The sequence below is a fragment of the Dasypus novemcinctus genome, chromosome 6 (genome assembly GCF_030445035.2).
Source record: "Dasypus novemcinctus isolate mDasNov1 chromosome 6, mDasNov1.1.hap2, whole genome shotgun sequence".
Lineage (NCBI taxonomy): Eukaryota > Metazoa > Chordata > Mammalia > Cingulata > Dasypodidae > Dasypus > Dasypus novemcinctus.
The window spans coordinates 98540646-98558544 of NC_080678.1; the positions used below are offsets into that span (position 1 = coordinate 98540646).

Consider the following 17899-nt stretch of genomic DNA (forward strand, 5'->3'; position numbering starts at 1 on the left):
TTCACTAGGTATCTGGGAAGGAGGTTGCAAGATGAGCTGCTTGTTTTTAGCAGGTTTGAAAAAGGTATGAAAACCCCAGCAAGCGCCTGGCATCTTGGTCGCCTACTTGCACGGAGACCTGGAGGTCAGTACTGGGTCTCCAGGCGGGCATCGACGGGGTAGGTCCAGCCTGACACGGCTGTTCTCTTAGGGGCTTTCATGCACCAGGACGCAACACGGGAGCCTGTTTCCTGTGTCACGTAGCCTGCTCCCCAGCTTTCTTGTCCTGCCTGTGGTGAGGAAGGGGACAGGCAGTATTCACTCCACTCAGAGCAGGAGGGGTAGCAGTGCTCTATATCCTCTTCTCCACTGCAGTGTGACTTGGACACATAAATTAATCCATCAGCTTCTTAGGCAGATAATGCTCCAAATCAGGATTGTTGTGAGCAATTAAAAATTGTAATTGCTTGGCATATCAATTGTGCTTAAATGCCTTTTTTAAAGAGTTAGCCAATGTGTATGAATCAAATTCTTTCTTGTCCTAAATGCTTTTCTGGGAACGTTCTTCTGGACATCACAAATTGGTCAAGGAAGCAGATATTCCTGATGTGGGGACAAGCAGTAACACCAAGCTTCTCTGCTGGTGTGTTGCCTGCCCATCTCTCTTACCAGGATAAAAATACATTTGCATAACACCCTTCAGGCTGTGAAGACCCTGCCCCCCAGTTCACCTTTAATAGCCTGTAAGAAATGCAGACATGTTTCACTATCCCCATCTTTTTTCCTTGAGGAAAGTGACGTTCTGAGAGTTTCACGATGTCTCCAGTGCCACACAGCTGGCAAAGTTAAGAGTAAGACTTGAAGTTTATGTCTTGAGATGTTCGATTGACTGTGTTCAGAATCAGCTGGGGAGCTTGGTTAAAAATACCGAGGCCTGTGTCAGTGAGCCTGGGCCTCCTGCCCTAGTGTCCCAGGTGACTGTGATGAGAACCACTGCCTTAGACTTTGCCTTTGCTCACAGTCTACTGGTTCCCAGTATGCACTCCCCCACAGGTGAGGCGTAGGTGAATGCAAGGATGTCATCCTAGAAGTGGGTATTTCTACAAGCACAAGATTGCCTTTCACCTGTGTCCTGGAAGATGAAAAAAGGTTGTCAAGATGGGGAAGATGTTGCAGGGAGAGCACTCGAAGGTCTGGGAAGGGCTTCAGTCAAGGCACGTAGGTGTGAGGAAATGGTAAGTTGAGGGAGGTATCTGGGAGCCTGTAAGAAATACCAAGAAAAGATCATTCCGAGAAAGCAGAATGGGGCAAGCCCTAGCAGATCCCTGCGTTTAGCGGTAAGAATCTGTGCTATGTGTCTAGTCTTAGGAGGCCATCATGCTGAGCTTGCACTATAAGAAAATGATCCTTATTTCATGATAAGGTGTTGATGAGGCTTTCGTGGTAAGTAAATTAATGCTCTCTCTTCCTATTCCCTGCTTGGGTTTGGCTTCAGATTGAAGAACTGGACACAGTCAAGGAAAGAAGCAATGGCCTCCTGGGGACCGAACCAGGACCAAGGATGACAAGCACCTGTTCTGAGCACCCGTGATGACCAGCATGCTGTCCTCCACTCTGCTAGGAGGTCAGAAGGTGTTCCTGGCCAGGGGCCCAACTCAGGGAACCCTGAAGTCAGGAGCGTGAGCATGGCCCTGAGTCCTTCTGTGATGTCCAGGGCAAGCGTGGGACCATCTTTGGCCTTGCCCAGTTCACCATTCTACACTGGCTGTCCAACTACCCAACCACAGCATCCAAGTACTCCCATACCTTCCACATTTTCTCTAAATGAAGAGTCTTGGGGGTGGGGGGATAGAGAAGAAAATCCCATCCCAGGACAAGCCCTTCTTAGGTCACTGGCTGACTCCTGCAGAGAAGACACAGGGCTGTCCCAGCAACTTGGCTGCAGACTCTTGCAGCAGTTATTGCAGGAATGTCCTGAATGGGAACAACTATTGAACCCAATGCTCAAGACACTTATACAGAGTTTTCTAAAATCCTGACGCCCAAAGAATCCCCAGGAGATACTTGTTGGCCTGAGAGATCCACAGTCAGAAATGAGAAAGCTGCTCCAGTGGCTGCTTGGACATGTTCCCAACTGGAAGATGCTCTTAGATCAGAGTCTCAGGAGGATCCTTCAGCAATATGTTTCATCCCAGGGGTAGCAGCCTGGCCAGGGAGAGCAGCAGGGACAGACCCTGCAGGCCTGTCTGCCCATGTCCCAGCAGTGGCAGTGGAGGCAGCAGCAGCAGCAGCAGCAGCAACAACCTGCCCTCAGAGGGCAGCAGTTGCAGATGCTGCAGGTCTATCTGCTCACATACCAGCATTCTCAGCAGCCCCAGGTACTACGACCTGGCCAGGGAGGGCAGCAGGGGCAGACATTGCAGACCTGTCTGCCCACATTCCAGATCTGCAGCAGCAGCCTACCCAGGGCGGGCAGCAGCCACAGATGCTGCCGGTCTATCTGCCCATGTACCAGTATTCTCAGCAGCCCCAGGTACTACAGCCTGCCCAGGGCGGGCAGCAGCCACAGATGCTGCAGGCCTATCTGCCCACTTTCCAGTATTCACAGCAGCCCCAGGTGCCACAGCCTGGCTGGGGAGGGCAGCAGGGGCAGATGCTGCATGTCCATCAGCCAACTTACCAGCAGTGGCAGCAGCAGCCTGACTTCCATGGACAGCAGCCACAGATGCCGCAGGCCTATCTGCCCACATTCCAGAATTCACAGCAACTCAGCTGGCCAGCAGCCAGGAGGGTTGCAGACTCCTCGTCCTCCCCGCCAGGGCAGTGGTGGTCAACACTGAGCCTGGCAGGGAAAGGCAGCTGCTCACTCTGCCAGTCTGACATGGTAATGCCATGACAGTCCCTCCATTACAGTCCTTTTGAATGCCTGGCTCTAGATACATAAACCCCCACACATGAACATCTCCACCCTCTTAGCTGCAGAATTTGGGGCAGCCCTTGCCATCTCTAGAATCATGAAGGAATTGTCTTTTCTGGAGCTTCTGAAATCACTTCCGTAGACCTGGGAGCAGGTTCGTATTGGCTGCAAAACCCACAATGATCTCAATGGCAGGATGCTAGATGCTCCCCATCAAAGGTTCTAGACATCATCTCAGAGGCAGAAGCTGGCACAGGAGGTCCAGAGACGAGCGCCCTCTGCTGCACTCCTGAGAACACCAGGGGGTTCATGTGCAGCACTCCTGACTGAGATCTACATGCTCATTCGGTTGAAGAGTTTCACAGTTTTAGAAGGTACAACTGTCTCGTCCCCATGCTTTCACAACTGCAACTCCGTAGGGATAATGCAACATGCATCATCTCTGTGGAGACTATCACTGCTGCCATTTTATTCAATTACTGTTTTATTGTGCAAGTTAAATTTCAAGAACTGATGGAGTCACATCCCCCACCAGCATTCCTCTACTCAGGAGCAGATACAGTACAGGACTCGGGGTTGTCCTGATGGGCAAGGTCACGTAGTGCAGCGTACAATGACTTATTTTCCTAATGGGGGGACATGAAATCTTATAACCAGGAGAAATCACTGCAAAATTATCCTTTATCTTGTACTTTGAGGAAAACCAATATTTATGAACCATAATCTGCTAACAGTCCAGGGGGAAGGATGTGGGTTATGTTGTAGCTTTCATTTTTTTCCTAATGACTCAATAAAGCTGTTACATGTTCTTTTTCTGAGTCACCGGATTCCCCTGCTGCTCTGTGTCCTCCATCATATTAGGTTTCAGAACCAGGAGCTCTTTGCCTTGGTATTGGGGCCCTCCTTTCTCTTACAGGTCTGCTAATTGATTCTGATGGATCTAATGGCTAAGTCTTGAGCAAAGCCTGTCTTTCATCCAGGGCTTTGCTTATGACTTCTCTTTAGCCAGGGCTAGCTTTCTCTCTAAAAACTCAAAGCCTAAATACTTACTTTTTTAGTTGTAAACAACAGAACTTATTTTTGGCTGTGGATGTATCCTTGACAGTCTGTTTCCTATATATGGATATTATTATATATATATATATCTTCATGAGGAGATGTTCTATTAAACATTGGTTCAAGAAAATTATGGGTAACTTTCTTTTTGCACAAGTAAGGAAGTTTAGGCACTGAAAACTAATTCAAATTGCTCCACAAAAATTAAGAACTGTACCAAGAACAGGAAGAATTGTTTAGCACAAGTGGACACACAATATCAGGTGTAAAAGAAAGTCCCACCACGTGTTATGGGCTAATGTCTTTGCAAAAGCCCCAGGAGGACGCTCACTGCCAAGACTTGATCCCCTGGATTGCAGAAGACGAAGCCTCTAGTGACCCTCCCATCTATAACTAGATGGTAAGCAGGTTTAAGAAAGTAAAGGGCAAACTCGTGAAGATAATTCGATGGACACAGAAGTGGAGAAAATACTTTGTTTGCTTTTTAGTTTTTTTAATAAGTTTTTAAAAAATTATTAATTTATTTCCCTCCCCTTCCCCTCACCCTCCCAGTTGCCTGCTCTCTGTGTCCATTCGCTGTGTGTTCTGTGACGGCTTCTATCCTTATCAGTGGCATTGGGAATCTGTTTTCCTTTTTGTTGCATCATCTTGCTGTGTCAGCTCTCCATGTGGGCAGTGCCATTCTTGAGCAGGCTGCATTTTCTTTCGCACTGGGCTGCCCTCCTTACGGGGTGCACTCCTTGTGCATGGGGCTCCCCTACACGGGGGACACCCCTATGTGGCAGGGCACTACTTGTGCCATCAGCACTGTGCATAGGCCAGATCCACACAGGTCAAGGAGGCCCGGGGTTTTAACCACGGACATCCCATGTGGTAGACGGATGCCCTATTTATTGGGCCAAGTCCGCTTCCCAATAAGTTTTTTTTTATTTTTATTTTTTTTTATTGACTTTGTAATATTACATTAAAAATATATATGTGAGGTCCCATTCAACCCCATCCCCCCACCCCACCTCTCCCCCCCCAACAACACTCGTTCCCATCATCATGACACATCCATTCGATTTGGTAAGTACATCTTTGGGCACCTCTGCACCTCATAGTCAATGGTCCACATCATGGCCCATACTCTCCTCCATTCCATCCAGTGGGCCCTGTGAGGATTTAAAATGTCCAGTGATTGCCTCTGAAGTGCCATCCAGGGCAGCTCCATGTCCCAAAGACTCCTCCACCTCTCATCTCTTCCTGCCTTTCCCCATACCCATCAGCCACCATGTCCACTTTTCCCAATCCAATGCCACCTCTTCTATGTGGACATTGGATTGGTTGTGTCCATTGCATCTCTATGTCACGAGGAGGCTCAGATTCCACATGGATGCTGGATGCAATCCTCCCACTTTCAGTTGTAGTCACTCTAGGCTCCATGGTGTGGTGGTTGTCCTCCTTCAACTCCATCTTAGCTGAGTGTGGTAAGTCCAATAAATCAGATTGTAGGTGCTGGAGTCTGTTGAGGCTCAGGACCTGGCTATCACATTGTCAGTCCAGAGATTCAAATCTCCTAAGTATATCTTAAACCCCAACATTAACTGCACCTCCAGCACATTAGCATGAAAGTCTTATGAAGGAAGATCCCATCTGAGTCCAGATTCATCACACATAAACACCATTTCCAAAGAGGGGCCATCTGCCCTGGTAGTTAACCCCATCGGCCATGACCATAACTCCCATGGGTCTCTTTAGCCCTCAAAGGAACCAATATCTGGGGGTTGCATCTGCTTTATCTGTCTCTCTGACTCTGCTCAGTTGTGCATGAGGGCAATCCTTCTGCCAGCCTCCAGACTCTTTTTTAGAAACTTGTAGCCATATAAACTCATTTCTCCTTTCCATTTCCCCCTTACTTTAGGTCAAACAGCATTTTAAAGTCATGTTATTTTATGTAGACAGGGATATTCTGCTGATCCACATTGAACCTTCTGTTTAAGGTCATTTTCCAGTTGCATCATCAGTTGGTAGTTGATAGTGGTCCCTCGGTGCCAGGGAGGCTCATCCCCGGGTGTCATGTCACAAGCTGGGGGGAAGGCATTGCATTTACATGCTGAGTTTGGCTTCGAGACTGGCCACATTTGAGTAAAATGAAGGCTGACAGGAGGAAATTCCCAGGCACAATGTTGCTCTAGGCCTTGTTCTTATTTTAGGCTTGTCAGCTCACAAGCATAGTCATTAGTATCAGGTGCTCACTGTTGAACCCTCACTCCCTCTCGGTCCCCGCTGCTGTACCTGGGAGACTGTCGCTGCTCCCCTAGGGACCACGAGAGAGAACCACTGGCCAGGAACCCAGTACCCCCCCTGCTGTGGTTTTTAATTGTTGCCACTATGAGTATATCCAAACATTACCATGCACCCTGGACATATGTTCTGTACAGCTCCCTGTCAGCCATATATCACCTGTCATTGGTATCCCATACCAGTATCCCTCCATTGCCATTGTTGAAACACTCTGTGATCCAGAACTCCCCGAAATTTGAAGCCCAATATGATGTCATGGTCCCTTACTAGGGAATGGCTTATAGTGATGGGTTTAAAGGTTAGATAAAGAACTTGGATAAAGTTAGATAAAGAACTTAGATAAACAATGTTGACTTGAAAAAATTCTACATCCTATCTTTTTCTTTTTCTTTTTTTTTTTTTCCCCTAATTATTCAGATTCTCTTCACAGGAGTCCTAGACCACAGCAATGCATATATATAATATACAGCACTCCCATACATCCACCACAAAACCTTTTTCCTTCCACAGCGATACTCTTACACCCTATTCACATCATATTTACTTAACGTGTTGTACAGAGTCTGAGACATTAGCTTTCTAACAAGGTGATATCTGTGCTTACATTATGGTGCTTACTTTAGGATACACAGTTCTTTACATTCTTAGTTATCCTATGTTTTACATTATGGTTTACATTATCAGTCTGTCATCTCCTATATGTTATGGTGTAATATTACATGTTTTATATCCATCCTTGTGTACTCTCAAGAAACTCCTCTCTTACCCCCCATTTACCTTGGTTCCACACATTTAACGTTCATTTTCCCCCTTCCACCTTGGTGCCCACAGTGACAGCCAACCTCCATTTCCTGAGGAGCCACTTCCAGAGATAGATGGAATAGTGTTCAGGGCCTAACTTGCTCAACTGCCCCAATGCCCTGGGAGCCACCCTTTCTCTCGAGGGATACAGTTCCCTCTATCCCAATAAGTTTTTAATTGGGGTATACCATACCTCAAGAAAAGTTCCCAAATTATAAGTGTAAGGTCAATTAAGAGTCACAAAGAGAACACACCTGTACAGCTACCACTTACTCAAGAAATACAGTATTACTAACTTCATAGAAGCCAGTTTTGGGCTCCCTCCTTGTCTCTGACCCCTCCGTTATTAACTGCTGTCCTGACTTCTAACCATATGGCCTGTTTTTGATATATTATTGTGTTAGTCAGCCAAAGGGGTGCTGATGCAAAATACCAGAAATTGGTTGGTGTTATAAAGGGTATTTATTTGGGGTAGGAGCTTACAGATACGAGGCCATAAAGCATAAGTTATTTACTTCCCTCACCAAAGTCTATTTTCACAAGTTGGAGCAAGATGGCTGCCAATGTCTGCAAGGGTTCAGGTTTCCTGGGTTCCTCCCTTCCTGGGGCTTGCTTCTCTTTCCTTTATTCCTGGAGCTCCAACTTAAGGCCTCAGCATCAAACTCTGACATCAAAACTCCAACATCAAAAACCCTTCAACTCTGTCCTTTGCCATGCCTTTTATCTGTGAGTCCCCACCCACCAAGGAGTGGGGACTGAAAGCCCTACTGACACAAGAGGTTTACCTGATTAATCAAGTAAACCTCTGAATCCAATATAATCTCATATGCCCAGAGGAGAAGACCAGTTTACAAACATAATCTAATATTTCTTTTTGGAATTCATCAATAATATCAAACTGCTACCATTATTAAATCCCAATAGTCAGACACCAACAATGAGAAAATTTAGTCCAACAAACTTTGGCTTATTGGCTTGCTGCAACAAGGGAGGGCACAACAGAGAAGCCATGAGCTGATCTTGGTGGGGAGAGGCTTTAGAAAGGGTTAGGCTGGGGTGGAATAATTCCAAGTAAAAGTTAGGGAAGTGAGGATCAGTTCTAAATTGGTGGCTGTCATGAAGTATGGGCAGCTTAGTAATGAGGTATCTCAGTAATGCTTGGCAGGTGAGGTTAGTAAAGCAGGGCTGGGCATCATTGGTGAAAAAAGCAGGAGTAACTCAAGGAAGAGAGTCACTGTGTGTGCTTCACATTTGCAGCATGACGGTGGGAGAAATGTTTTCTGTTAACCTTGCAGCTGACTTTATCTGTGCTATCAGCTAACAGATAATCATAGATAACAGGGATGGTCTTTACTTTCTCAGTCTCCTGCTGATATTTACTTTGAGTCCTGAGCTAATTTTGCTCTTTGGGTATAAATGAAATGACATGTATTTTCTTCCACATGTGACTTTTGTTTAACATTTTGTTTGTGAGAGTCATTCTGATAGTTGTATATAACTTTACTTAATAGTGCAGTATAGTTTTCTGCTGTATGCTCTGCTATTGACGAGCATTGGAGTGCTTTCAGTTCTCAGCTTGGACAAATAATGCTGCTATGAACATTCTAGTGCATGCCTTTTGATAAACATATGGGCCCATTTCTGTTGGGCATGTACCGAGAATAAGATTGCTGGGTCATGTGGCATACATATTTTCAACTTTAGTAGATTCTGCCATTGTTTTCCAAAATAGTTCCTGCAATTTATATTCTTAGTAGTGTATGAAAGTTGCAGTTTCTCCATATCCTTACCAATGTAGGTATTGTCTGCCTTTTCATTTTAGCCATTATAGTAGATGTGTAGTATATTGTTTTTTAATTGCATTTACTTGATGACAAATAGACTTTTATATGTTTATTGGCTATTCATATATACTTTTCTGTGACATCACTTGTCTTTTGCCCATTTTTCTATTGGGTTGCCAGCCTTTGTCTTATTAATTTGTAGGTGTTGTTTGTATATTCTTGATAAATTGCTCTTATCAGATTAAGTATTGTAAATATCATGGCTTGCCATTTTACTCTCTTAAAAGTATCTTTTGCAGGGGTGTCCCCCATGTAGGGGAGCCCCATGTGCAAGGAGTGCGCCCCTGAAGGAGAGCCGCCCAGCCCAAAAGAAAATGCAGCCTGCCCAGGAATTGCACCACACCCATGGAGAGCTGACACAGCAAGATGATGCAGCACAAAGAAACACAGATTCCTGTGCCGCTGACAACAACAGAAGTGGACAGAGAAGATGCAGCAAATAGACACAGAGAACAGACAACTGGGTTGGGGAGGGGAAGGAGAGAGAAATAAATCTTTTAAAAAAAGTATCTTTTGCACAGAAAATCCTAATTTTAATATATTCCAATTCAATGTTTTTATTTCTCTTCTGGTCCCTTTACATCAATTTTTGCCTATTCCTAGGTCATAATGTTATTCTTTGATATTTTCTGTTGGAAACTTAAGTCTTTCATATTTAGATTTGAAATTCATCAAAAATGTAGTGTGAATGGTGTAATCAAAGGATCAAGCTTCTCCCTCCTCCCCCACATGGTTATCTATTGACATCAATCTACTTGTTTGAAAAGACCATCTTTTTTCACCACTGCACAGAACTCTGAAGTCTGTTCTATTGATATATTTTCATTCCTGTTCCACTCTTACGTTTGATTCCACTAAACCAGTGGCAGGACTCACCCCAAAGAAAGAAATAGGGGAAGATCTATCCAGGACTGCCCCAAGCCACCTCACAGCTGGGCTTCTTGAGAGTCCAAAGAAAGAGCCACTACACTCCAGGGTAATCAGTCTGAAAGCATTTATTAGGAGAACTTCTTTACAGAGCAAAGCAGCTACCTTCTGACAGACAGCAGATAGCAAGAAGTTCATTAGATTGTGTCCATGCCTATGGCAGTCACTTACAGTTTGAGGAACAAAGGTGCCTAAGTGCCAGGGGCCTGTGTGCAAGTACTGGGAAATCATCTTGCTATGTGCTCTTTTCTCAAAACAAGATGTGCTCCTGATAGGCTGCACTCAGGTTAGAGCAGCCAAAGCTCCCTGTGCCTCTAGGGTGTTAGAGGGATGTCTGAGGAGGAGGGCAGGGGTGAATTCAGTCCTTGGTGGAGTAGGAGATGCTATATGTATTGCACAACCCATCTCCCTACCAGACTGTAAAGTCTCACATGCCCCTTCTCCTGTAGGTGTCCCTAGGCTATGGGCAGAGTAGAGGTAAAGCTTGTAAAATGGTTTTCCCCATTTTTAAGGAGCATTGGAGACAAAATCTGCACTAACAATAGAATAAGTCCAATTGCCCCAATATGCAGAAGGCCTATCAATAGTGTTTTCCAACAGTGACCCCACCCTGAGAACCAAGCCTTCCTTTGGCACCACGGTGAATCATCACCCATTTGACCTATGATTTGCAGTTGTTTTTGTGGGTGAGCAAAGGACTTATTCACTTTAATTTCTTTATCTAGACTGTAGGCACAACACTCAGTTTTTATTAAGGCACACTTTCCCTTTGAACTGCAGTGAGAATATTCAGGACCATGCAGTTTTGTAACACCACCTTGCATAGAGCCACAGTTTCTTGATTTAGGGGGAGAAAGCTATGCACAGTATTGTTGAGGTCCATGGTTACAAACTTTTGGAATTTTTATATCTTTAGCATGATATCAATATCACCTCCTTGGGGAGCAAAAACAAAGATCAAATAATCCCACCAAGGAGTTGGCCCATGCGCAGTTCTGATGCACGCAAGGAGTGCCCTGCTATGCAGGAGTGCCCTGCCATGCAGGGTGTCCCCCATGTAAGGGAGCCCCACATGCAAGGAGTGCACCCCCTAAGGAGAGCCACCCAGCGAGAAAGAAAGTGCAGCCTGCCAAGGAATGGCACCACACACACACAGAGCTGACGCAGCAAGATGATGCAACAAAAAAACATTCCTGTGCCACTGACAACAACAGAAGTGGACAAAGAAGAAGACGCAACAAATGGACACAGAGAACAGACAACTGGGGTGGGGGTGGGGAATAAGGGGAAACAAACAAATAAATCTTTAAAAAAAAAATCCCACCTAAAGAATAAAGACCTGTTCCACCTCCCCCTCCAAATGGGCTCATTTAAGGGCACTGGGATCGTGTCTGATATCCTAGAGTTCAAACAGGAGAAGCCAAGAGTGCATCTTTCTATCCACTTGGCAGAGGGGCACAGCTTTAATTTGCTAAAGCCTGCCAAGCAATATACCAGAAATGGATTGGCTTTTACAATGGGGATTTATTAATTTATAAGCTTATAGTTTCAAGACTGAGAAAAATGTCCAAATCACGGCATCAGGTGAAGTTCTTTCCCTGAAGATACGGCTGCCAGTGATCCTGGACCCGTCATGTGGCAGGGCAAAATGGCAGTGTCTGCTGCTTCTCCCTTGTCCTCTGGGTCTCTTTACTTTCAGCTTCTAATTTTCTCTTGGCTTCTGTGGCTTTCTTTTTCCTGGATTCTGGTAATTTCAACTTCTGGCTTCTGGGACTTTCTCTCTCAGCTTCTGGGGGTTTCTCTCAGTCTCTGAGGTTCTCCTCTCCCTGTATTCACCCCATTTTTAAAGACTCCAATAAAAGGATTAAGACCCACCCTGGGTCATGCCCTACTGAAGTAATCTAATGAAACGTCCTAACTGAAGTAATTTAATCAAAAGCTCCTACCCACAATAGGTTCACACCCACAGGCATACATTAGCTCTCAGGAAATGATCTTTTCTAGGGTGCAAACAGTCAAACTACCACAAGCTGCCATGGCCACATATAATCAATGTGTGCCTCTAGGGGAAATCCAATAGTTACCAGGGTGTGTGGAGCCCAGGCAGGAGCAACCTAGTCACTGCTAGTTAGGACAATATTATTATTTTCCAGGAGGCACATAAGCCAGATATTTAGTATTAACTGCATCACAGTCTTTCATGTGTTTTTTTTTTTGTTGTTCCAGACACAGGAAGGCAGGTCATGGTAGTATCCCATGATAGGAGTTAGCCAAATAAATACATTTCATAATTGAGCATAGGACCCCCATTGATAAAAGGTCGTATCCTTTGGGGCATTATGTGCCCTTTCCTGATGGTATATTTTTCTGAGACATTGCTGGAAAAGGTTAGATTGTGCCCCCCTCCCTGAGTCCACGGTGTCACCTGGGATGTCAGTGGTGTTCAAGGTTGACATTTCCTTCTGTTCTCAAATCCAGAGTTGGCCAGTTTTCTGAGTCACAACCTAGAAGCGGATCAACCCACCAGGGGTGCCTCTTTAGCTGCTCAAAGGCATGAGGGTGCAAACACCAGTTGTGTGTGTCTGCCATTAAATGGGGTCAGACTAAAAACATATTTTCAGAGGTGCTCCAAGCGTTAGCATAAGCAGTTAGCCATAAAAGACAGCATAACCTGGCAGCAAAAACCTAAGAAGTTGTTAGGAACACAGACTGGGCCATTTGGCCCTTCTATGAATGAGACTAGTGTGGGTTCCTCCTTCAGCAGTGGCCTCTGCTCCAGCAGGGTCTTGCCCTAGCTTGCTGCTCCACACCTCTCATCCCACCATGAGAGGGGTGGCCCCATCCATGCTAATTGTGTTAACACTAATCCAGTGCACCCTTGTCACAGCTGTGTCCTTCAGGATGGGACGCTCATGTGCCCATTACCATCACATCTCTCTGGGTTCTGACTCCTCTAGAAATGTCAGGGTTAGCTCCAGGGTAGGGGGACCTCCTGCACTATCGGCAAAAGGATCTCGATCCATCCCTTGGGCACTATCCACCCCAGATCCCAATGTCTCATTCCAGTATGTGGAGTGATAGGAGGTGTTCATGGTGCTCTCCCATTCTGGGTGGCATTTGGTTCAGGGCTCCAGACCTCCTCTGTTCATTTCCACACTTGCCTAGCTTTGCAGGAGCAGGCACGGCAAGGGTCCTGTCAAGGCTGGCTTACCTGCATGGTGGGCACTTCATTAAGTTTTCTGAGGGCCTTTGGTAGGCTTACTGCCCATCAGTTTAGAGATGGCCTTCCTGTGGGGAGTGTAATCTATTCCTTTAGCAGGCAAATTTTCCTTTCCATTAGGGAAGCCCCTTGAAGGTTATCAGGTAAATGAAATGCCATATTATCCCCTCTTTTTGCATGCAATCTTGTATGAGGATGCTGGTGAAAGGGTGCCCATAGTTATTAGAAATGACACTGGGTATGCCATACATTGTAGACACTGCAGTCCTATAATGGTGAATGTTTGGTTGTCACTTCCGCAAGGGAATGCTTGCATGACATCACCCACAGTGTCTACACAGGTAAGTGCATAGCAACACCCTTGGCACCCCAGAAGAGGCCCTATGTAATCCACCTGCCAGATGTCTAAATCTTTACTTCCTCTTGTTATATGGCCAGATGCCCTGGGCAGAGATTTGGGTCACACTTGGCTGTAAGTGGGGCAGTCCTGGGAGATTCTGTCGATGTCCTGTCTGGAGATAGACCAGCCATTTGTGCTGGCCTTCAGGTTTGTGATGACCCCTGGGACCACCACCACCCTTTGTATCCATACTGGGCTATGTGTGTTCAATCTTGTCAGTCATTTCCACTGCCTGGGTCTAGACCCCCACAAGGGACCCCTGTTTATAAGTCATTTATCATCTTCCCTTTGGGAAATCCACATTGCTAACCCTTTCATCACTGTCCAAGAATCTGCAAATGGTGACTAGATATGGCTCATTCATAAGAACCAACCAAATGGCTCTTAGCTTAGCCCACTGACTCCTGCTTTCTCTTCCCATCTCCACCTCAAGGGTGGCTGTTGCTAGTTGTATGGACAGGAGATAGCCTCAGCATGAGCCATCTGTATACCAAGCATTCCGTGGAGATGTCCCTTCTTCTTCCCTTACACACTAGGGCATTTCTAGGGGCAACTAACTCTGGGGCCTCTTCTGATTCTGGGGTGTATGATATGGGCCCCAGACAGGCTTGTTTCTCCAGTGAGATAGGGCTAGATGTTAAGTGTCCCCTCTTTTGTAGATCTGCATACCACCGCACTAATGTGCCATCCTGGACGACTGCAGAAGCAGGCCTTGCAAGAACCCCTCTACCCACCCCTTAATGGAATATCCCCTGTGATGGTCTCTGTAGTAAAGCTTGGTACACAGCTAGGAATTGCTTTTCCAGGATGCTGTAACATTGCTCAGCTCCCATGAAGAGTTTGAAATTAAAACCCTATGGAGGGAGAACCAGCAAGATGGCAGCAGAGTAAGGAGCTCCTAGAGTCAGCTCCTGCTTCAGAGCAGTTAGCAAACACCCAGAGCTCTCTGAAGCTAGCTAAAGCACCTGTTTGGTGGCTCCAGGAGGCCAGAAGAGCATCCTGCAATGTCCTTGAAGGAATGGAAGGAGGAGATAGCCCATCTGCAGAGAAGACTCGTAAGTAGAGCACTTCATGCCATGGAGGCTGGTGCCCATCCTCCACTGGAGGCACAAGCTGCCTCGGGAGCTGTTCCAAGGCTGGAATTGAAAGCTCCACTTCCCCAAAATGGGGGAGGAAGAGACAGTTGGGCACCAATTTCAGCTATGATGAGGAAATTCAGTGGGCTACAGTATGATCCTGAGAACAGCTAAGGTTTCAGCCTGTACAGGCCAGAAAGAGGCCGGGAGCTGCCATCTTAACTCTGCATATGGCATTGGGGAAGCAGGATGGACTGAGAATCCCAGAACTGGTGGGGTCCGACTTCTTCCCATCCAGATCATATTGCAGGTCTAGCTTAGGCCCCAGTGCCACCTTCTGTAAGGAGGAAGCTGCGGGGACCTGTGCCATCCTCTCCAGGAAATTACCAGCCAAGCCGCAGAGGCCGGTGATTATCCTGCTCTGGTGGCAGAAGCCACCCCAGGAGCTGCTCTGTGATGAGAAGAGGAAGCTCCATTTCCCAGAAACAGGAGGAAGAGATGGTTGGCTGCCGATTTCAGCTACTGATTGGGAGACTTGACTGGCTAAGAGATAATCCTGGGAACAGCTGGGGTGAGAACCAGCCCAAGTCAGAAATAGGCTGGTAGCCACCATTCTGAATCTGCCCCCAGCCTGAGGGGAAGCTGGGCTGACAGTTTCTTTCACGCAGATCAGCCTGTAGCCCACCTAGGCTTCAGCCCCACCTCTGGCAGGGAGGAGGCTGAGGAGCCCTGCACCAGCCTATACAGGTAACTGCAGAGAACTTTGGCTGGCATAGACTGAAAACTAGAAGTTTGCATAGATTGTTGCCCACACCTGCAGCTCCATCCCTGCCCCAGGTAGGTCAGAAAGGGATGTGAAGCCTCATCAGTCTCTCTGGGCAACTACAGTCTAGGCCTGCATGTGGATTATTCCACAGCTGGGACTCTGTCCCTACCCCTGGCAAAGGAGAAAATTGGAAGAAGCTTCATTAGTCCCTGGTGCAATGAGGGCAGCTTGAACCTCCACAGCTTACAGCACCAACTACATGCTTGGCTCCTACTGCATAACCAGCAAGGAAGAAATGATAGGAAGCCCTAAACTAGAGAGAAAAACTGCACCCAGAAAAAATACTCTAGTAAGCCAGATGTGAAGACACCAACAAAAAATTACAATCCACACCAAGAAACAGGAAGCTATGGCCCAGGTAAAGGAACAAGATAAGCCTCCAGATGACATAAATAAGTTGAGACAACTAATTATAGATGTTCAAACAAATCTCCTTAATAAATTCAATGAGGTGGCTAAAGAGATTAAGGATATTAAGAAGACATTGGATGAGCACAAAGAAGAATTTGAAAACATAGAAAAATAGCAGATCTTATGGGAATGAAAGGTGCAATCAATGAAATTTTAAAAACCACTGGAATCATATAATAGTAGATTTGAGGAGGCAGAAGAAAGAATTGGTGAGTTTGAAGAAATGGCCTCTGAAAGTGAACATACAAAAGAACAGATAAGAAAATAATGGGAAAAAATTGAACAAGGTCTCAGGGAACAAAATGACAACAAAAGATGTGCAAACATATGTGTCATGGGTGTCCCAGAAAGAAAAGAGAAGGGAAAAGAGGCAGAAGGAATATTTAAAGAAATAATGGGAAAGCAGACTTGGCCCAATGGATAGGGCATCTGCCTACCACATGGGAGGTCCGCGGTTCAAACCCTGGGCCTCTTTGACCTGACTGGTATGGAGCTGGCCCATGCACAGTGCTGATGCATGCAAGGAGTGCCATGCCATGCAGAGGTGCACCCTGCATAGAGGAGCCCCACGCACAAGGAGTGCGCCCCGTAAGAAGAACCACCCAGCGTGAAAAAAGCACAGCCTGCCCAAGAGTGGTGCCACCCACCCAGAGAGGTGACACAGCAAGATGACACAACAAAAAGAGACACAGATTCCTGGTGCTGCTGATAAGATAGAAGCAGTCACAGAAGAACACACAGTGAGCCGACAGACAACCGGGCAGAGAGCAGACAACCGGGTGGCGGAGGGGAGAGAAATGAATAAATCTTTTAAAAAAATAAAGAAATAATGGTACAAAATGTCCCAACCCTATTGAAGGATGTAGATATCCCTGTCCAAGAAGCACAATGTACTCACATCTGAAAAAATCCAAATAGACCAACTCCAAGACACATACTCATCAGAATGTCAATGGCCAAAGACAAAGAGAATTCTGAGAGCAGCAAGAGAAAAGCAATACATAACATATAAGGGATATCCAATAAGATTAAGTGCTGATTTCTCACAAGAAACCATGGAGGCAAGAAGACAGTGGTCTGATATATTTAAGATACTACAAGAGAAAAACTTCCAGCCAAGAATCTTATATCCAGCAAGACTGTCTTTCAAAAATGAGGGTGAAATTAGAATATCCACAGATAAACAGAAACAGAGAATTTCCAAGCAAGAGACCAGATTTTCAGGAAATACTAAAGGGTGTGCTAGAGCCTGAAAAGACAAGACAGGAGAGAGGGGCCTGGAAGAGAGTCTAGAAATGAAGATTATATCAATAAAAGTAACTGAAAGTGTCAAAAGAGAGGTGAAAATAAAATATGACAGATAAAACTCAAATAGTCAGGAATGAACTTAACTAATGATGTAAAGCACTTGTATTCAATGTCAAACAAATTTTAAAAAGCCCTAAATAACTGGAAGAACATTCCATGCTCATGGATTGGAAGACTAAATATCATTAAGATGTCAATTCTACTCAAATTGATATACAGATTTAATGCAATCCAGATAAAAATTCCACCAGCATTAAAAAAAAAAATTGAAAACATGATAAATAAATTTATTTGGAAGGGTAAGGAGGTGTGAATAGCCAGAAACATCATAAAAAGGAAAAGTGAACCCTCATCTCCAGACTTTAAATCATAATACCTACCTGCAGTGGTAAAACCAACATGGTAGTGACCTAGAGACAGACAAAATAGACCAATGGAACCAAGTATATCCTCACAGGTGTGCTCAAGTGATTTTTGACTCGCCTGTCAAACTCACACAGCTCAGGCAGAACAGTCCATTCTGCAAATGGACCTGAAAGAATTGGACATCCATAGCTGAAAGAAGAAAAGAGAACCCCTATCTCACACCCTATACAAAAAATAACTCAAAAATGGATTAAAAAAACTGAAAATAAAAGCAAGAACCATAAAACTTCTAGAAGAAATTATTGGAAAATATCTTCAAGACCTGGTGGTAGGTGGTGGATTCTTTTTTTTTTTTTTTGTCTTTATTTTTTTTAATATTACATTAAAAAAATATGAGGTCCCATATACCCCCCACCCCCTCAAGGTGGTGGATTCTTAAAGGAGATAAGAGAAGGACTGAGTGAGCTACTGCTGTTTAATGT

At 45.4% G+C, this 17899-nt stretch overlaps 1 protein-coding gene across 1 annotated transcript in view; it reads left to right on the top strand.

Moving 5' to 3' along the window:
• Nucleotides 1-1569: 1569 nt before the first annotated feature.
• LOC101436197 (anthrax toxin receptor 2-like) overlaps nt 1570-17899 on the top strand; it is a 55967-nt gene continuing 39637 nt past the window's right edge. Inside the window, exons 1-2 of the mRNA XM_058299529.2 lie at nt 1570-1603; nt 2424-2577. Of these exons, the coding sequence (XP_058155512.1) occupies nt 1570-1603; nt 2424-2577 (188 nt within the window). The remainder of the gene's footprint in view (nt 1604-2423; nt 2578-17899) is intronic.